General features: G+C 34.6%; 1 protein-coding gene across 2 annotated transcripts in view; it reads left to right on the forward strand.

Moving 5' to 3' along the window:
• The window catches only part of LOC149410326 (anillin-like), an 87,229-nt gene that overhangs the window by 38,030 nt on the left and 26,571 nt on the right, over positions 1-22,628 (forward strand). For both annotated transcript variants that reach the window (XM_089649006.1, XM_089649007.1), the window contains exons 2-3: positions 15,642-16,239; positions 17,279-17,508. In XM_089649006.1, the coding sequence (XP_089505132.1) occupies positions 15,642-16,239; positions 17,279-17,508 (828 nt within the window). The remainder of the gene's footprint in view (positions 1-15,641; positions 16,240-17,278; positions 17,509-22,628) is intronic.

Below are 22,628 nucleotides of genomic sequence, written 5' to 3' on the forward strand. Positions count from 1 at the left end.
CATTACTATGCTATAAAATTTCGTATAAAGCAATTGCGTGTACAAATGAAGGAGTAATCATTTTTTTAAGAAAAATTTGTATGGCACTGACATCAAAGACAGTTTTGTAGGTAGACCCCTGTGATCCTAAACCTCCTAATTTGGGATCGAAATTTGTTGCGATTGCGATTTCACTGGATTTTGTCATTGAGACGGTTCGAAAGAACAAGTTCTTGATGTCTGTGAATCTATTTGTAGAATAGCCACCATGATATAATACGGATAGCATTATTGCAATGTCATATCGTGTCATGGTATTACAATTATTTGATTTGAAGCATTTGACACGTTGTTTTAGAAACATCTGTTACGATGGTATTTTGATAAAGTGTTGCGTCTTATATTTATCCATTTTTTTCTCTCTTCCTTGTCCTAAATTCATCGCATAATATATTGCATTTTTTTCTTCTACTTTTCCTAACCCTACACGTTAACTACTTTATTGAAATAACTTCCTTCAACTTAGTAGGTAGGTACCCATTATTCAAGCAACAGTAACATTTCTTACCTTTTTACTTTAATAACACCAGGACCCTAGCTTACCAAAATTCTCCGATTCCGAGACTTCACAATCTCGGAAACAAATATTCTGATCTGGGTAATATACTATTTCATTTGAAAACCAATCAGTATAAATGCTGTATATTCTATCACTTTTATTTTTCTAGACACAAATAGACCTATGTACCCATATAACTTCTCCGCTTCTACTATTTTGTTTTGTTGAATCTTTTAAACTCAATTATATGCGTGAGGATTCATTTTTGCGTTATGTTTACATTCTTCTTTATTGTATTAATTTTTAAGTGTTTTTACTCTGATACAAAATGCTTGTATTTTTTTTAAAGAAAAGCCCACTAGGGCGTGTAATAAATAAATCAATAACAGTATTGTTCTTTTAATATACATAATATTACTTTGTGTTATTATTATTTTGTAAAATTATTAACCTCGACGCTGGTTAGTTATAGTGAGGTTAGTAATTAAAATGTAAACAATGATACCGCATGTAAAGAAAAAAAAATTGTAGACTTTGTACGAGTTTCAACACAATAAAAAAGTTTCATATTGAATAATTTAATTATATGGACAGTTAAATTTAATGTCATCAAATAATATTCCCGCTTGGCATTCAATTTCAAATGATTTGCTGGTTTTTGAACGTATCGCAAAATGAAATACTGCTTTTGAAAGCAGATGAAAGATTATGTCAGTTTTTTAATATTACAAACATAGCTTAGTTGTAGTGATTTATTTTTGGGGTATTATGCCGTGTTGCGCTACCTTCTACTTTAGCTAACGTTTCGGACAGCATTACAGTGTTCATCATCAGGGTATCATTACACACCTACCCTGCGATTACTTTGGCTTTGAAATCTTAAATCATATCAAGCATAGCAAACGTTTAAAAAATCGCTTACCGATGGTTTTTTTGTAAACTTTATTAGTTAGACAAAAGCCTGTGACAGACCACGCTATAATCGTTGCGTAATGTGTCACCTACCTTATACAGTTTACTGTCACTTCACTCTTTGTTCGATTTATGTAAACCTTGCTCGGGTGAAATTTTTTTGTCGGTTTTATAGAATTATTTAAAATTATCTGTGGTAAATGTCAGACCATAATAGAAAATGCGATTTAACGAGTTTGATGGCTTGTCATTTGGTGACAGATATAATTTATCACTAAGTGACCCGAGTAGTTTCAAAATTAAAATGCCGTTGGAAAAGATATTGCACAACTTTCATGATGAAAAAAACGATTTCTTGTATACTTCAACCTTCATCTTTCGCATCGTCTTCCTCTCCCCACTCATGCCTTGTAACATACCTTAAGAGGAAGCTACAAGCCAAAAATGTTTATATTCTTGGTATACCTTATATCGTAGGTAATAGGCATTAAAATCGCTTGACAAACGGAGTCTAGAAACGTTCGATTTCAAGCAAAAAACTGTTTTTTTTTTAAAATTTATTTTGTAAGTGATTTTATAAGAAAGAAAAAAAGTTAATCAAGCGAAACTGTCACAGATAATCTTAGCTATAATACTGTATTTTTTAAAAGTTGTTTCCTTTACAGGTTCATACATTTCTATTGAAAAAATACTTTTTTTAGTAGTTTGCATTTATATTTGTTTTGGGTAATTAATTTTTTTATTTGTATTCTACTCAAGCGAAGCGATAGGAAAAACTTCAATTTATCTAAAGCATATTTTGGTATTCATAATGTACACCAATTCTCTATAAAGATTAATCAAAATAGTAATTTGGCATTAAGCTTCGCCTTAAATTATTGGTATGTCACAGTCGCGCTGGCTCCGGGCATAATATGTTACTTGTGCGGTTATAACGTGGAAAAAATACCACATTTTCAGCTGAACTAAGTTTGCTTCATTTTGTTTATAAACAAAATAGAACTGCACGAAGTCAAACAAAACATTAGTATAAACGTGTATATTGGTGAATTAATTAAACACACTTAACTGAGGAAATCCTGTATGTTACAACCATTAGCACTTTACTTTAAGAATTAACCTATTTGTATACTGTTTAAATTATTCAAGCCCTGTGTGCCTAGTTAAGTTCTCCATCATTCCACAAGCAATATTGTCAGCTTTCTATGATGGGAGTAGAACTACCTCCGGGTAAGGCTCTTGGCTACAAATCCGTAAGTCGCAGGTTAAATTCCTTGCTAGCGAAAATAAATAAAAATAATACAAGGTTTTCCAATAAGAGGTGTTAATAATAATAATAATAATAAAGTTAAAAAAAAAAAAATAATAATAATAACGAGCCGAACCCTCTGATATGAAAATATCTGGAGACGGTGAATTTTTTTTTTTTTTTTTTCCCATTTGATCTCTGGTGAGTTGACGTGTTGTTGTTCTTGTATTGTTTTGTATTATTTTGCTTATATAATGCACTTACATAATGTTGATTGATTAGATGATCATTTGTGGAAAAGTGAGTGGAAGGGTTAAGTTTTTCCTTTGGGGAAGATTTAACCCGGACAACTAAATCGGAAGTTTAAAATAAAAAAAAAAATAATAATAATAATAATAATAAGTAATATTCAAAAATCTGTTAGTGAAAAAATAAGAAAATACACAGATTTAGGAAATGAAATAAAAAGAATTTGGCATTCTCAGACTATAAAAATATTACCATTCGTTATTTCGGCTACTGGCATTATACCTAGCTCTCTAATTAAAAATTTAGGCGTATTAGATCTATCAAAAAATTTATATATAAAGATGCAAAAGTCGGTCATTTTGAATACATGTAGGATAACGAAAGATTTTTTAAATATTTATGTTGAGGGATCAGTAGGATTTATAGGCCCTGTTAGGAGTTCTACCGAGCCGAACCCTCTGATATGAAAATATCTGGAGACGGTGAATTTTTTTTTTCCCATTTGATATCTGGTGATTTGACGTGTTGTTGTTCTTGTATTGTTTTGTATTTATTTTACTTATATAATGCACTTACATAGTGTTGATTGACTAGCTGATCATTTGTGGAAAAGTGAGTGGAAGGGTTAAGTTTTTCCTTTGGGGAAGACTTAACCCGGACAACTAAATCGGAAGTTTTAAAAATAATACTTGGATGACTTGTATAGCGCCGTTTTTGTGCAAAAACACCTCAAGGGCGCTGTACAAACTTATAATACATTTCTACGGTGATCTATGTTATTACTTAACTATTTATGGAGAAAATATACAATACAATACTTACCTGGTAGGTCACTTGAGATTAACACTTAATTAACATTATCTAATTGTTTATTAGCGAAATTTAGATACAGGATTTAGGATTTAGGATATTGTTATTTTGAATAGCCCGCTATTTCGGTAGATGTTACTTTTGAAGCTGTCATTTTTTGACATTTGACAAGTAGAAACTACGCCATTAATAAAAATGGAACGATACACGCTTCAACAATGCATTGAAATTATTAAAATTCACTTGAGTGAATCAAATGCAAATCATCTTGAGTGATGAGGCCCATTTTCACCTCGGTGGCTTCGTCAACAAGCAAAATGGTCGCATCTGGGGCTCGGAAAACCCAAGAGTTATTGTTGAAAAGCCTCTCTATCCTCAACGTGTGACTGTTTGGTGCGGTTTATGGTCCGGCGGAGTCATTGGACCTTGCTTTTTCGAAAATGAGGCTGGAGCAACAGTTACGGTGAATGGATTGCGCTATCGAGAGATGATTAATGGTTTTTTATGGCCGGAATTGGATGGTATTGATCTGGACAACGTTTACTTTCAACAAGACGGCGCTACGTGCCACAAAAGCAACGAAACCATTGATCTTTTACGACTGAATATCAAAATAACACCTCTTATTGGAAAACCCTGTATATAGCCTATTTGTCGCACGTTTCAGATTGGTAGATACTTTCAGTATCGCCCTGAGGAAAAATCATCATTCAGAATTGAAAAGTTGCTTTTTTTTTTTTTAAAGAAAGACAAACATTCCCGGGTTACAACCTGACAATATTTGAAAATCTCCTACTACCACCACAGTAAGCTGAAAATGTTGCTTGTGTTGTGATGGAGGACTTAGCCAGCCGAGGAATTGAACACACTACGCCTGGGTGGGACCCAAGCGCGATGTCAACTCGGCCACCGACCGGTCAAATGTAATGCTTGTAATGGCTTTAGCCGTATTTGTTGACAGATTTGAATAGTCAGGTATTTCCCCGCCTTCATCTTCCCCTCCCCACTATCTACTGCCTCACAAAATCTCCCGATTGGGAATGCCATAGTCTCACTGGCTCCAAACGGACTTGTTCGACGGCCGGCATAGTCCAGTGGTAACGCATTGGACTGCCATTTCGAAGGTCGCGGGTTCGAACCCGGCGTGCGCAAATAAATTTTATTTGATTAATTTGTGTTATTTCACAATTAATTAAAATTAATTAATTAAAATAATATATAGTATATTTGCGGCACGTTCCAGAGTGGAAGATACTACCAGTATCGCCCTGGTGTAAGACCACCATTCAGAATTGAAACGTTGCTCCAAATGGCTTTAGCCGTGTTTAGTGACTAGATCTGAATAACCAGGTACTTCCCCACCTTCCTCTTTCCCTTCCCCACTTACCTTCAGCCTCACAACATCCCCTAATTGGGGATGCCATAGTCTCACTGGCTCCAGACGGGAGCAGTTGGGACTCTTGTGATGTATTCACTATAAAAAAAAATTAAAAAAAACGGTTGGTAGCAGTTGGGACTCTTGTGCAGTTTAAAACACTGGTTGAAAGTATAGTGACGTTGCATTTTATAGAAGTCGTTTTTTTCTATTAATTTTGCAGGTTACATAATGTAAGTATCTTTATGCAACTATGAATCAGCTAAATTTCTTACCCGGATTTGCCCGTGCTTTGTTCTCGGTTGATATATCTTTTCAGCTAACTAATGCTGACGATGTTTTTTTGCAAAAATAATTTCATCTAACACCACCTTTTATTATTTTTTTTGCCAGTACCACAAAAGCGTAATTTTTCTACCTTATTAACAATTTATAATACAGATAACCCATTCATTATCTGTAACATAAAGTCGGTCGCTTTTGACAACCTGTTGCGAATGGTTATACAAAATATACACGCATTAATTTAAAGCTAACCCTTTGACACCCTGTTTTCAATTTTAAAATTACTGTTTTAATTTTTTTATTTTTATTAAAGGTAAACTTATGTTTACAAAACAAGGTTTTTATGCAAAGCACAAAGGATAACAAATTGATGAAGGAGTGACAGATTACGCTATAAGTTCAAAGCGTTTTATATAAATCCATATTGCTCGCCATACAATCCCATACAGACCTGTCATACCTAAAAATATGCTGTGCTATAAGTGTGAACGTGGGCGACGATGTGCGCTGTGATCGGCTAGCCAGGCTATATTAGAAAATTATGCGACCCCTCTCCTACCTACGCCAGGAGAAGAGGTCACAACAATTTACGGATCACCGTAATTACGCGACTGTCATCTGTTCAAAATCCCATACAAATAAATGATATACCGCGGCAGCCTCCCAATTGATCTGACCCCCTCTCCTGATTAAGATTATTGCGTAGTGTGTCAGCCCAACATACGAGTATAATACGTACACGCCACACCCAATTTTTGCGCGCATAATATAGCTTAAGGCGAAGCACTACGTCGTGTAATATTTTAAATTGAGCCGCTATCAATAACAACCCTTACGAAGATGGCGATAAGGTTTAAATTCCCGCTTAACACCATCCGCCTGTTTTGATTTATGCAAGAAAAAAACATGCCCAAAAGTGTCTTTTATTTTATTTTGTGGATGTTCAGGCATAAATATATAATTTTTTTTCGATCATTTTATAAATAACTTAATTTGCCACATTATACGATAAAATCATAACCAAAAATGGGTTCTTAACTAGGAGATTTTGAACTTTAAAGCAGTTTTCATAGGCCTTATTTTACATTATTTTTTTCTGGGCTTATAAAAAGACTTATCTAAAAATTACTCGATTATTTCAAAGGCCAAGATGTATTCTACTCGCAGTATTTAATTAAAGCATCTGAAACATTTCTAGGCGACCAAATTTTTAAACCAAAAACACATGATTTTGCATTACTACGTATGGCATCGCCTTAATGTGTCTAAGGCCCAAAGAAACAGTAAATTGGGGTATATTATAAAGCAGAATGGAGTAGGGATGGGGAAGGGAATGGGGTAGAGGAAGGTTGGGAAGTACCTGTATAGTCAGATTTGTATTATTTATCAAACACGGTTAAAGCCATGTCAAGTAACGTTTCGGTTCAAAATGGTGGTCTTTCACCGGGGCAACACTGAGAGTATATCTGCAACTCTGGAAGTTACAATTGATAAAGTTATATTGGTCATAGAACACTCTTTTTAGGGTGAATTGCCTAATACAAAAAAAGATTTATTGGAAATGTAAAGGGTTGCCGGAAAGTCTCAATATATAATTATACCTAAGCAATATGGTTCCACCGCTGAGAGCTGCATTTTATACTGCCTTTCAGTTAGATTCATTTTGCACTTATGAGAAAGAGGGAGATGTCACAATGGCGGTACGCCCACTGAACAGATTGATAATCTCTAGAATTGTCATGTTTACCGTTTTCAAAAGGACGTCGGCTTACATAATATCGCCTTTGGACTCCTATGCCCCAAACAGGCCAATGCAATTATTGATTATCTGCTAAAAAAACGATGATTTTGATCAATTTCACCTAATTTAACTTCAATTAGCACTATTAATGTAATATTACACAACTTCTGACCCTGTACAAATCGTAAGTGCACTCCACTGATATTTTGGCTGGTCTGGAGCCCCAAAATTCTCGAAGAAAAAACCCTTGAATTTGTGCAGTAATAGGCGGTCCGATTGATAGATAACGGGATCCTTAACAAACGGTTTGCATTCTTTAGAGCACAGGAGTCAGGCGGAAATGCTGTTATTGTTCTACCGTTATTTCAATGGAAGATGCTCCGAGAAACTATCATCATTGATCCCTTCGGCACAGGTGGTGGTCTGAAAACATTTGTACACCGTTGACACTTGTCGCGTCATGAGAACGGGTCGTTTCTACGGATCGTTATTGAATTCAACAGCTTGGCCGTGGAATAATTTCCTGGCCTCTGTGTTTCCTCCCTACTTCAACATGGGTCTCTTCAAGACTAAAGAGACCCATGTTCAATTGTTCCTTTCCATAAAAAGACCCTCCATACAGCATACCGAAAGATGACATAGGCTCTGAGGGAAATTATTTTCCTCAGGTGTATAATTATTTTATTTGTAAACCAACTGAAGCCCCCGGCGTTGCTCGGGCTTTACGCAGACATTTTAGTAATCAGATTTATACAGTGACCTTCCTCTTGTTATGGATGTCAAGTGTGCAAAATTTCATCAAACTCGTAATTAAACTGTAGACTTCTATAAAAATCAAATCTACGCCGCCCGCCACACAGACTTAATTTTCGTACATACATCTTCTATACAGGGTGTATCGGCACGTACCCGACAAACTTTAACCAGCTATTCCTTACCACATTTGGAGTAAAAAATGTTATGGGCACTTTGCTGTCGGATAACATTTTTTTTATATTAAAAATTACTTATTCCTATTTTCACCACATGTCACCAATGTTTTATCCTTTGTCACAGTTTGAAAACCCATCTGGCAATATTTTATTCGAGTTTCGTTGAATAATGTACGAACGTACCTACGTTGGCGCGCTTTTACAATCACAACGAAATGGGATGACACCATTCGTCTCATTTTTAACTATTATTATTTAGTGTGTATGAAAGAGCGAGGACGATTTTTGACACACTTGCTAATAACAGCTGTTGAATACGAGAAACAATTTCAGTGATGGAGTGTGGATTTTTAATATATTTTTTGTTTTTAACTAAAAAAAAATTGTTACCCCACAGCAAAGTGCCCATAACATTTTTTACTCCAAATGTGCTAAGGAATAGCCGTATAAAGTTTGTCGGGCACGTTCTGATACATCCTGTATATCTATATTAACTTTTCTTCGGGCACACTGACACTCCCACATCACATTTCTATCGATTTATCTCTTCAGTGGGTAGGTAGGTACCTACCCCTTTATTTGAGATTTGCCGCCAACAGGTTTTCGCGGTGGTACCTATGGTAGCCCCGTTCTAACCTCTCTTTCTGTTTCGTGCCTCGTTTATGAGATAGAGTGAGAAGATACAACGGAGCTCTCACCGGCGATACCAAGAGCCTGCCACAATGACCCTTTGTTCTGGCCATCATTGTTTCGGCTGTCGCTTTTCGTTTGACCCTGTCGTTGTCCGAAATTTGACCGCATATTATTGAAGAGTCGTGCATGACGAGATATTGTATGCTAGTATCCAATATGCAAGCGGAGGAAGGTTTACAGTGAGGTCCAGATCGACACTTAACTTTGCAGTTGGGGGCGTCGCCACTATATATATTGAAAATAAAAAGTACCAATCTGAGGAAGGCAGAGAAGATTATTATTATTATTCTTTATTTTGGCATTCACCCATTAGGGGTGATCTTGGCCATATACAATTAATATTTTTCTTATTTTTGATACAGACCAAATATTCAACAGCTGTGACGTACTAGATATACGCCAATTATACGTTAAAACACTACTAAACTACATTTTTGACTAAAAAAATAAATTTCAACATACACAAAATAACACTAACAGACCAGTTAGACAAGCGTACAGAGAAAACATAAAAACTCCGACAGTAAATTCAAGCTTTGGACAAAGACACTACCAATACCATGCAATAAAAGCTTTCAACAGTTTAAAACTTGAAATTAAAATTGAGGAAAATAAAAATAAATTCACACACAAAATTACAAAATGGATTAAAGAACAAAAAAGACAATATTACCAAAATTTCATAGCATAAAATACAAATAAAACCTTCACGTAACACACAAAACCAATATAAACACACATCACTCACAAACACACAAGATTATTTTCAATGTACAATTTTTTTTAAAATTTTAAATATATTATTATGTATTTTTAATTTTAAATGTATAATTTTTCTCATTAAATGTATTATGTAGTTTATATTTCGAATTATAAAATGAAGACCTCAGCACGGGCAAGCCACCCAGTGAGGCCTACATTACTGGAAAACCTGAATTGTAAAAAATATTGTACCTAATAAAATTAAAAAAATTAAATTAACAATATCATCATAAACATAACATAATGTAACATAAATAAACCAAACATAACATAACATAAACGGTACAGAGCTGGTAACAGTAGGTTATCACATAATTATAAAAATAGGAACCTGTGTACAATATAAGTGGGCGCTTTTCGTTATTTAACCAAAGATTTTTCTAAAATTAGTAGCGTTTTTTTTTTTAAACAGAACTATGAAATTGGCAATCTTATGAACCAACTCAGCACATGGGAGTAAACAAATGTGATTATAAAACATAAAGATTAACATAACACAAACATACCATGAAAACAACATAAACATATCATAACATAACATACACATAACATGAACATTACATATTATCATAAACATAACATAACATAAACATATCATAACATACACATATCATAAACATAACATAACAATAATAATAATAATATGGCATTTATATAGCGCAGTTTAGTGTCATTTCACTTCAAGTGCGCTTAACTACTCGTATAACAAACATTAAAAAAATGGTAATTCAGTATTACTGGTTCTTAAAATTATTCCTACAGTGTGCCTTACCCACTACAGATCTAATATTATAATACTAAATACACTGTTTATACAAAGTGATGACTGATGACAAAACTTAGAATAACAATAACAGCAGTATGGACCGCTATAAGAGTCAGAACTGCTCCCAACCGTCTGGAACCAGTGAGACTATGGTATCCCTAATTGGAGTATGATGTAAGGCTGAATATAGCGGGGAGGGGAAGGAGTTGGGGAAGAGAAAGGTGGGGATGTATCTAGCTATAAATAACTGGTCACAAAACACGGCTAAAGTTATTTCAAGCAGCTTTTCGATTCTGAACGGTACATTTTCATCAGGAAGTTACTTTAAGTATCTATCACTCTGTAACGAGTCGCAAATATACTATATACTAGCCGATGTTTCCGGCGTTGCCCGGGTTATTCACAGGGTTTTTTGAAATCACTTTTAGAAAGTAATTTTCCTCTTATTTTGAAAATCAAGTGTGCAAAATGTCATCAAGCATCAAAATTCTGCTTCAAGGGGTGGGAAAAGAGACAATGACCTTCCTCTTGTTTTGAGGGTCAAGTGTGCAAAATTTCATCAATCTCGGAATAAAATTGTAGATTTTTATACACATCAAATCAACACAAGAGTCTTGACTCTTCTATAATAATAATAATAATATTTATATGGATGATTTGTATAGCTCCGTTTTTGTGCAAAATCACCTAAAGGTGCTGAAGAAATATATGATACATTTCTTCAATTATCTATCTTATTACTAACTATAGACTAGTCAAACTATTATCAATTTATGGCTCGTAATTGCATCTAATGCATTTGATTGATGAACGTGATGCAGGAATGTTCATATGTTATTATAATTATTTATTTACATTTTATACAGGCAGATAAACTACAGTACCATACAATATATTGTATACAAATATATTATTTTAAATGAATTTAAGTGAAATTACATTAATTTAAAGTAAAATTTGCTTGCGCACGCCGGGATGTGAACCCGCTACCAATGACATGATGCACTTACCTAACTGGGTTCTTCTGACTTCTGTCGATTTATCTCGTGTCGTGTATACAGGGTGTATCGGCACGTACCCGACAAACTTTAACCAGCTATTCCTTAGCATATTTGGAGTAAAAAATCTTATGTGCACTTTGCTGTCCGGTAAGGTTTTTTTTAATAAAAAATTTACTATTCATATTTTCACCACATGTCACCACTGTTTTATCCTTTGTCAAAGTTTGAAAACCCATCTGGCAATATTTTATTCGAATTCCGTTGAATAATGTACGTGTGTACCTATATTGGCGCGCTTTTACAATCACAACGAAATGGCACGGCATCATTCGTCTCATTTTTAACTATTATTATTTAGTGTGTGCGAAAGAGCGAAGATGCTTTTCGACATACTTGCTTATAACAGCTGTTAAACACGAAAAGCAATGCCAATGACAGTGATGGAGTGTGGAAATTTTTAATTTTTTTGTTTTTAATTGAAAAAAAAATGCTACCGGACAGCAAAGTGCCCATAACATTTTTTACTCCAAATGTGCTAAGGAATAGCTGGTTAAAGTTTGTCGGTTTAGTGCCGATACACCCTGTATACTGATTACATAATATTAATATTTCACTATTTAAGTTTTGAAATAGTATAGGGGACGATAATGATTTGAATGCGGTGTGAGACGAAGTGTGGCATGCGGGTTACGTTACTAACTGTCAACATTAATAAGTTAGAAATTTATCATAATAATAATTGACGATATTACGCATTCGATGCATCATAACCGCATTTTATAAAATTAATTGTCGATTATGTTTGTATGAATCTAAATAAAGATTTACAGACTTTTCTGTGCACGTATGCTACAAGTGTTTTTTTTTGTTTTCATTTCTTGATTATATTAAAAATACCACAAGAAATTCGATGTGGGCGTGTTTCCTGTTTCAAAAATCCGACTAATCTTTGCCTAAATGTCCTGTGCAAAATCTGTGCGTCACACGGAGCAAAATGAGTATTGCTAATTTATTAAACATCTCTTCAAATTATTGGTAATCCGGTTAAGGCGAAGCTTAATGCTAAATTACTATTTTGATTAATCTTTATAACGAATTGGTGTACATTATGAATACAAAAAATATGCTTTAGATAAATTGAAGGTTTTCTAATCGTTTCGCTTGAGTAGAATACAAATAAAATAATAAATTACTCAATAAAAAAATATAAATATAAACTACTAAAAACAATTTTTTTTCAGTAGAAATTTATGAACGCGTAAAGGAAATAACTTTAAAAACATACAATTTTATAGCTAAGATTATCTGTGACAGTTTAACTTTTTTGCTTTCTTATAAAATTATTTACAAAATAAATAAAACCCAGTTTTGTGCTTGAAATCGAACGATTCTAGACTCCGTTTGTCAAGCGATTTTAATGCCTATTATCTACAATATAAGGTATACCAAGAATATATACATTTTTTGCTTGTAGCTTCCTCTTAAAAACGGGATTATAAACTTTTAGTAAGTTCCTAATATATCTGAACACGTGTTTTTGCATCTACACTTGCCTTGATAATACATTGGATGTCCGGGGGTAAAGTGCACTAACTTCTGGGGGTGATTCTACATTACAGTATAAGTACCTAACTTTTTTCAGAATTCCAACGTTTTAAGGTTTAGTTTGTATGAGAAAATAAATATTTTTCTATAGAAAAACATTGTTAGGAAATTAAATTTCTAAACTAATTTTTACGTTAAAATATCATCCTCTTCAACGGAACAACTTTTTACAATCAGACGGTGTAAATGGCCTTCGGCATCTGGGATCTTCAAACAATTCTAATTTATTCTAAGCATACTAAGTATTAAAAAAATATGCAACGTTGAGCTGAAATCATTAAAAGAAATTGAATTGTCGTAAAATGCACTTTTCTCATTAAAATAATAATTACTGTTATTTATGGACTCGTTGACATTAAAAAGTATTCGCTGGCCCCTTTTGTATTTTATAAATGATTTTTGTTTTAAACCACTTTATTGAGTTATATAGGTCGACCGGTTTCGGTTGCACCCAACCTTCTTCAGGACTATTGAAATATTAACTTTATAATGTCATTAATATAAAGGTTATACATATAATGTCAAGCCACAAAGTGTTTGCTTTCTTCGATAATTTTTTTTAAATTTTAGCTACCAAATTGATATATTTTTTAAAATCGTAAACAATCGTATTATGTTCCTATGTTTACAGAGGTACCTACTTCTTCTACATTATTAGGTATTGTAACCAGAGTAGTTGACTCGAATACAGTTACGTATGTATATGTATTTTTTGCACACAGCACACTGTAAATAAGAACATTTCATTTCAATAAGAATCATTTTGAGGTTTCAAAAACATTTCAAAACTACATGGTTTTCCAATAAGAGGTGTTATTTTGATATTCAATCGTAAAAGATCAATGGTTTCGTTGCTTGTGTGGCACGTAGCGCCGTCCTGTTGAAAGTAAACGTTGTCCAGATCAATACCATCCAATTCCGGCCATAAAAAATCATTAATCATCTCTCGATAGCGCAATCCATTAACCGTAACTGTTGCTCCAGCCTCATTTTCGTAAAAGTAAGGTCCAATGACTCCGCCGGACCATAAACCGCACCAAACAGTCACACGTTGAGGATAGAGAGGCTTTTCAACAATAACTCTTGGGTTTTCCGAGCCCCAGATGCGACAATTTTGCTTGTTGACGAAGCCACCGAGGTGGAAATGGGCCTCATCACTCAAGATGATTTGCATTTGATTCACTCAAGTGAATTTTAATAATTTCAATGCGTTTTCGAAGCGTGTATCGTTCCATTTTTTTTTTAATGGCGTAGTTTCTACTTGTCAAATGTCAAAAAATGACCGCTTCAAAAGTAACATCTACCGAAATAGCGGGTTATTCAAAATAACACCTCTTATTGGAAAACCTGTAGTTGACTAACACCTGCCAGCAGCCCCCTCTTACCCCGCAAATGCCCAAAGATACTTGGTGCGTAACGACGTTTATCTATTTCGTTTAAATTTAGACAATTTAACAATTTTTTTTTGTTTTCCAGCTTCCTAAAGTCCGGTCTCCAGCGACCAAATGTTTTCAAAACAATCGGACAAAAACACGAACATTGGGTCGGGATCACAAAGTTTTTTGTTTTCCATCGGCCAAGGAAAACAAAAACATTGTTGGCCTGCTCCAATGTTTCATGTTTGCATAAAAGTTTGGTTCAATGTTTGTGGTTAGGTTGTCGTTAGAAACCCGCCTGTACAAAAACAAAATATTAACAAGCGAGGGTCACTTAGAAATAATTTACCTGTATCTATGCACCTGTTAATCCATCTATTTGGGTCAACTCTAATTGCGAGGCCTATAAGTTCTGATTCCCGTCAAAATGATATTTATTTATGCTTAACTTTTTAAATAAAATATTATTTATTGTACCTATTCCTTATAAATAAATAAAAATGTTCTTTTGTTCAAAATCTTAAATATCCGAAATTTCTTGACCGTTTGAAATTTTGTTGTATTTTTGTTTACCTATCTTGTATAGATGTCACCTGTGACAGGTAAAAACATGTTTTTTTTAAACAGTGTCATCTGTTAGACGTAAAACCAACACGCGCTATTGTTTCTCTATCTGGACAGACTGAGCAACGCGTGGTGTATAGTAATAGTATGAAATAAATAAATTCTTACAAACGATTATTTCTGTTCGACAGTCAACAAGTCTAATTTTAAAAATATAATTCATAGGTAGGTACCTACCTTCTTGTCTGACAATTTTCGGAAACCTTTCATTTTCATTTCACGAGGTTGTGGGTGGTAATTAGTATTGTTTTTAAATTACAAAGCAGACTACCTCTTCATATAATTTATTTGTATTGCTTATTTTATATTTATAAAACTAATAATATTATATTTTTTATCAAGCAAGTAGTAATGGTCAAGGTATTCGTTGTATGGTCACTCTTTGGATTCATCGATTATTATTTTAGCAGTATAAAAAACTAGTTCCTACTTTCGGCAGTAGTATTTTGGAAAAATAATATTTATGGTGGCTTAAAATATTCTTTTTTCAAATATTTCATTATTAGCAGTATTTATTTTTAATAGGTTGTCAAACTATCGGTTGTTTGCAACAATGTGGTGGTTTGAACTGTTCATTTTAAAATTTTGCCGTTATAAAATACTTAACGTACAAATCGTTTTCACCACCGGCATTCGTAGGAATCCAAGGGCTTCAAGCGTGTGTCCGTCAGCCAATCGCGGCTCGTGTACGATTTCTCACCGTCCAATCACAATCACCTACAGGGCGACAAACAGCAAACTACCCCGGCGTCCATCATGGCAGCCGCAACGGCTGTCACCTCCCCCTCGCGCTCGCCGAGAAACAATATTACCAAGCGACCCTCCATCAAGAAACACAAGGCACCGGCTCCTCCGAGGATCGAGGAAAATGGAGACCATGAAAAAGAAAACGCTACCAGTGATCATACGTGTGAATCGAGTGTCGAAGACATTACATTATTGCCGAACGGGCCATGCGAAAACAACAAGGAGACCGAACCGGTCGCAAAACAGGAATCTGCTTGCTCGACACCCGAACTTTCCCGAGCGCGTTCGGCAAATAGCACTTCGTCGTCCAATCGCAGCTCTCCGATTCCCCGAGACAGAATGGCGCACAATTCAAATAATATTACAAATGGCTCCCCTGGAGGAAATGTTATGTCGAAAGCGGCTATCTTTGAAAATACGGTATCCAGTCCCAGAAATACAGATCCTGCTTTAATGTCGATGCGAGAAAAGAAATGCCTTTTTGAGAAGAATAAAGGCGCCGCTATAATACCGAAAGCGGCGTTTGGAATGGCGCCACCGATCAAGGCGCTGCAGAATAACGCTAATGAGAAAGGTACGTACGGCAATGTTTACGTTAATTATGAAATAATTCAGTTTTGCGTCCGACCTCTCCAGGTGTGCATGTCTTGCAAACTCGCGTGTTAAATCAGTTTTCGTGCCGATTTTCGTTCTGTTAATTTGCCAAGGTAAAAAGCAGTTCAAAAAAATAATCGGTATACATTTTCTTATTGGATTCTTTTTATTAGCTCGAAAAAGTTTATTGTGTTGATCACAGAACTTTTACATCGAAATTGCAATAGTTTTTGTTGTTGTTGTTTCTTTTTATAATTTACTGAATAGCTTTGATTATTTGAGAAGAGTTGTGCTGCGATCATTATATCGCGCGCTTGTTTATTTAAAGTTTTTCTTTTTGTATTTTGGAAATTATCAACTTTCAGTGTGTTTTATCAGAATGTTGCTAACACTATAACTTTATGTGGAATAAGCCATTGAGATTTATTTGCATTATTTAAAATATTGCCCTGATGAAGGAGCTATAATATTATATAGAGTATATTTATTAAAAATAAGAAAGGTCTGCATAAATGCAAATTTAAAAATGCCCTGTATTAGGAATTATTTGCAGCCATGAACACAAAACGACCGTTCTATACAAGCCTTCACATTATACGTTATTGTATTTATTCAAATGGTCTTTAAGGTGGATATAGCTACAAATGATATCAATAAACACAGCAGTAGATACTCTCAGTATGCCATGGTGTAAGACCACCATTTAGAATCGAAACGTTGCTTAAAATGGCTTTAGCCATGTTTAGTCCCAAATATGTTTCAGCTACTTTGTTACCTTCCTTTTCCCATCTCCTTCTCTTCCCCATCTCCATCCCTTCCCCATCTCCATCCCTTCCCCACTCACTAAATACCAAAATAAGGGATATGATAGTCTCACTACCTTCACTAGACCCATTTTTAATTTTTGCATATTCGCACACCTTTATTGTGTTTCAATTTATTTTTATAGTTTACATCATTATCTTCATTCATAATTGAATAAATTTCACTTGAATTTCATCATCGTTCTTCATTTTTAGCTGCCAACGTGTCGAAGAAGCCGACTCCGGGTGCAAAGCCCAAGATTGAACCAAAGCCCTCCGAGTTAGCGGCAACGCACTCGCCCAGCGCGCACCGAGGGTTCGGTAGCCGCATGATTGGCATGCTCCAGCTGCAGCCCACGCTCAGCGAGAAGGAAATTGTCGATAAGAACAGAAAGCAGAGAGACGAAGAGATGCTGATGCTCAAGAACAGGTTCCTGAAGACAAAGGTGATTATTTACTATCACTTTTTTTATATGTGAATGTTGAGGAGTGGAAGACCAATTTTAACTCTGCACATTTCAATAGATTCGAATGAAGGTGTCGATAAGGTAGTGCAAATTTTACAATATCAAAGATCACCGTTTGGGAGATTTTCTATTAACCACTTGAGCGATGGAAATTTTCTGGTGTTCGGTTTTCGATTGGGCTTTCCAATTTAATTAATATCATACCTCGAAATATTAACACAGAAACATATGAACAGTTTACTGCGGTTTAAAGCCAATAAATCCAATTGGATTTTACCGTCTATTCCATATTTTGGGTTTTATAATTTTTTTTTAAATCGTTCAAAGTATAATACATATTGAAAAAATGATAATAACATTTTTTTTCAATGATTCCCCAGGTTGCATATTGAAAATCTGGGGAAATAAATTGAATTAAGCTTTCGTTGGTTTGTCATATAATTTAAAATAAATTTATATGTAGTATTTTTGCGGTACGTTCCAGAGTTGTAGAAGCTCTCAGTATCACCCCGGTGAAAGCCTAACAATCCGAATCGAAACTTTGCTTGAAATTTCTTTAGTCGTGTTTAGTGACTAGATCTGATATCCAGGTATTTTCAATACTCCCTTCAGCTTCACAACAATACACAACACAACATAATATCCCGATTGGGGATGCCATAATCCCACTTACTACGGGCAGTTGGGACTCTCGTGTGGTTGTTTATATAAAGATTTGTGAAGCGATTGTTACGTTCTCAAGATTAACATATATTGTAAGAGCATAAGGACTGACTATTCACATCTAGTAACCAAGTTATAAATCGCATATTTCTGAGAAGCCAAAAATACCAATCTGTGAACATTTCTTGGTAAATTATTCAATAATCTGTTGAAAAAAAACCCACTCTTATTATTTATGCTTGGACTTTACTGTATGCAAATGCTGCACATAAAAATCTCCACTAACAAAAGTTCATGGGTTTTATTTCGTATGATCAACAATGACTCTATCAATATTGGGGTCACTTTTAATATATTATATAAATATTACCAGACAGATGTCAATTTTCGATTCCAGGAAAGCGTACTGTAAAAATTGGTGATAAATATACAGAAAATAGGGGCACGCTTAGTATGCACTTTTTTTTATTAAACACTTGGTAGTAGTTAGATAATAATAAGAAGTGAGTATTTAAGTTTCCGCATGTTTCTGTTTAATTTAAAATGATGCATCATAATAGTTATTTCATTAAAATTAAAATCCTTCCACTTTCTTCATTGATGTGAATGTTTTAAGGTTAATTTTTATTGTCTTATCCCAAAATATGAACCCACGATCCTAAATTAGGATCTTAGTTTGGGTTTAGTTAAATAAAAAGTATTTTAATATTATTATGTCAAAACGTGGCGTGAAGAAAAGACGTTGAATTATCTGCTTTTTGACAAAATGGCTACTGAAGTGGATTATTTTTCCATTTCCGGAAACTGAAATGCATACTTCTCATCTAACCGAAGTGTTTTAAAATCAAATGTGCGTATTACGCGTGTCCCTATTTTCTGTATATTTACCAAATTGGTTGGCTTGTCCAATACTGATGTAATTTCTTGGAAAATGTTCATCACATGCCCATTTGAGTTAATCAATAGCCTGGTTGGTAGGACTCTGGACTAGTAGTGATACGGGCCGGGGTAGATTCACTGCAATATATTTTTTTAATGTGAATCGCACATCAGTCCCAACTTCCTGGTGGTGTTGTGACTATGGCATCCCCAATTGGGGTATGTTGTGAGACTAAAGAGGGGAAGGAGATTATTAAGAAGATGGTTTGTTGCTTGACTATTCAGATCTGCTTAGCAAATATGGATAAAGTATATTTTCTATTCTGAATGGTGGTATGTATACCACTCTGAAAGTAATACATTGCATATCTTAATTTAAAAAAATATATTATGTATTTTGGCAATTAACATTGCAAACCTTTATTGATGTATTGTTTGCGCATAAAATAACAAAAAAATAGTCAATTTCCTGGTTCATTATTTAAAAGTACAATAAACTTTTTGTTTGGAAATTTATTGAAAGAGTTTTGCTGCACCTTTTTTCGCTTTTATCAACTAACTGTGTAGCGCAGGGCTTCCCAAACTTTTTTCAACTGTGACGCCCTTGGGGAGTTGCCATATTTTTGCGACGCCCCCCCCCCCCCCACATCACGGTCACGTAGTATGGGTACGTTACCTAATAACAATTTGTCAGAAAAACTCCAAATAGTATCTAAATTTTTTATTAGAAAATAAAGAAAACAACATAAAAACAAAAATGGAATCAAACAAAAAAAGATAAAAAAGCATTTTCTTTGGTATTAATGAGAAGGATGTGCTTGCTTTTCTGAGCATAGTTTCTCAAAACGAGGTTGAAGTTTCGAAATCGCCTCTCTCGTCTCTGCCTCTAAATTTATTTTTGATCTGTACTTATTCTTAATTACTCCAACTGCAGAGAAACCTGTCTCACACAAGTATGATGTCGCAAACGGTAATAAAACCCTTAATGCTGCAGTGCTGATGGAACGATATTCTCGCTATAAAGATTGCCTCACGACGCCCCTGGGATGATCCCGCGGCACCCCGGGGCGTCGCGACTCACAGTTAGGGAAGCTCTGGTGTAGCGTGTAGGACTAGGCAATATTATGCTTTAAACATTTCAAGTGGTAGATGCTCTCAGAATCGCCCCGGTGAGGGACGACGTTTCAGTATGGAATTATCGCTTTAACGAAAACCTGGTGGTTAAATCGCCTCAGATATGACCGAGTTTGAAACACTCCAACCTTAGTTTTACATTTTGTCCTCCTTGAGAATAATATTAATGACGGTAGGCGACCGTTCTTTTTCAACATCTCGTTGTAATTTAATAATTCTCTCAATTATTCAATTATGTCATGAACTCATTTGTCAAAGGTTAAATAATTGGATCCCGGGTTCAGAGTAGTACAATCCACAGTGGCACAGCATTAACTAGTGTTTTATGAATTTCCCAATGTGCCACTTCAATGTACTACCGTGTACATTTATGGCTGAGCGACAACATATTTATGCAATTTTGTGAGGTTGAAGTGAGTGGGAAGGAGATGGTGAGGAGGATGGTTAGAATGTACCTGGCTATTCAAAACTAGTCAATAAAAATGGATAAAACCATTTTGTTGAAACTTGCTGCAATGTACCTTATATTATTTTTGTTATATGTGACATAACATGTAAAATATATCAAATATATTTACGATTGACGATAATTATCGGTATTTACATATTTGTTGTGGAAATGGATGAAAGTGATTGAATTTTATTTATCATTGAAGAAGATAATACTAAAAAAATTAAACGAAACATGAAACGGAACAAGACACAGAAAAATAAAAAGATAAAATTCACAACTAGGAATCGAATCCAGGACCTCTTGTCTTACCGGGACAGTCGTCTTAAACCACTCGACCATTGGCACCTATTTATTAAGCGCCATATTTCATTTTTTTTTAAAGAAAGACATTCAATTACGGGTTACGAATAACCTGACATTATTTGAAAATCTTCTACTACCACCACAGTAAGCGCAAAAGGTTGCATGTTTTGTGATGAAAGACTTAGCCAGCCGAAGATTTGAACCCACCACGCCTGGGTAGGACCCAATCACGATGCCAACTCAGCCACTGACCGGTCAAATCAACGATCAAAATAATTAATTCCTTGCTGAAATCAAAAAATTAATGAATTAATTCACTTTGAGAATCACACCGAATTGACTCACTACCGAAAATGAATCTGCCCGTGTCTATGGGCCAGTTGTTTCACAGAACATTAATATTAACTTTGATGAATTGTTCAAGTTCTATGTAACTGTCCCTAATTTGTTGTCGTTCACTAATTATTGAAGCTGAATGTATGTACATATTGCCAAGCGCTAGTTAAATTAAAAGAAATTGACGTAGGTGTTTAGGTTTTGACACTTCCTTGTTTGCACAGGTGTGAATTGATTTCACAATGATTATTAAGGTGGATACTGATATGTTTTACGACAAACTTCCTAAACATGTTTCCCACGAAACAATGCGCATCACTTCTAAATAATCTGGTGGCCATATTTGTATGAGTATTTCAACCATTGGTTTTGTTTGACATTGTAATTATAACTGCATTAACCTCTATTACGACAATGCTGTTGAATCATTGATGTATTATACTAGATTAGCCCGGTCTAGTTAAATTCATTTTAAAAAATAACGCCACGTAGCGTACGTCACAAATATGGAGATGAACTTAACAACCCAATTCTGTTTAAACTCCTTGTACAAGCGTTCAAACTTGTAAGCTCAACCACGGAGAATTTGTTGTCAGAGGTGTTGTTATATGGAAATAATTCAAATTTAAATATTTGGAACTCGGTTATTTTTGTGATTGAAAAAATGAACTTGCCCAGCATAGCTGAGAAGCAAAATAGACCAACAAAAGGTAAAACGCAATGCACAGTGCCCATTTCGCATTGCGACATAATGCGTGGGCCTTTCCATAAATGTACATGTGAACCAAACCAAAATTGTGTTGGTGTTATTTTTAAATGAATATGCCGTGTCTAGTCTAATTTAGTCTATGTGTTGAATCTATTGAAATGATGAGTAGTTTTTATTTCAAAATATATACATACTAGCGCAGACCAGACCTAATACCTGCAGAAATTATATTATAATTGTAGGATTTGTGAGGTTGAAACATTTCTAAAATAGTTTCCTCAGGAACACATTGCCTTTCATTATTATTTTTTTTTTAAATATAACTAGCCGCAGTCCCTGGGCTTTATGCAGAGTTTTCCCAAACTAGATGTAGACATTGGCTTTTCTCTTGTTTTGAAGGTCAAGTGAGCAAAATTTCATCAACCTCTGAATAAAAGTGTAGATTTGTATAAAAATCAAATCCATGCTTCCTGCCCGCCACAAACATTCTCCTATATAAATAGATTATATATTTTTTGTGGACAAATTAACACCCTTCCAATGAACACCATTAGTAAACTTGAAAATCATCTAAATGATTCAAACAAAAAATACCCATTTTAAGTATAGAATAATTATAAA

Source organism: Hesperophylax consimilis, chromosome 28 (assembly GCF_061612785.1).
Source record: "Hesperophylax consimilis isolate HC1 chromosome 28, BYU_Hcon_1.0, whole genome shotgun sequence".
In the NCBI taxonomy this organism is placed as follows: Eukaryota; Metazoa; Arthropoda; class Insecta; order Trichoptera; family Limnephilidae; genus Hesperophylax; species Hesperophylax consimilis.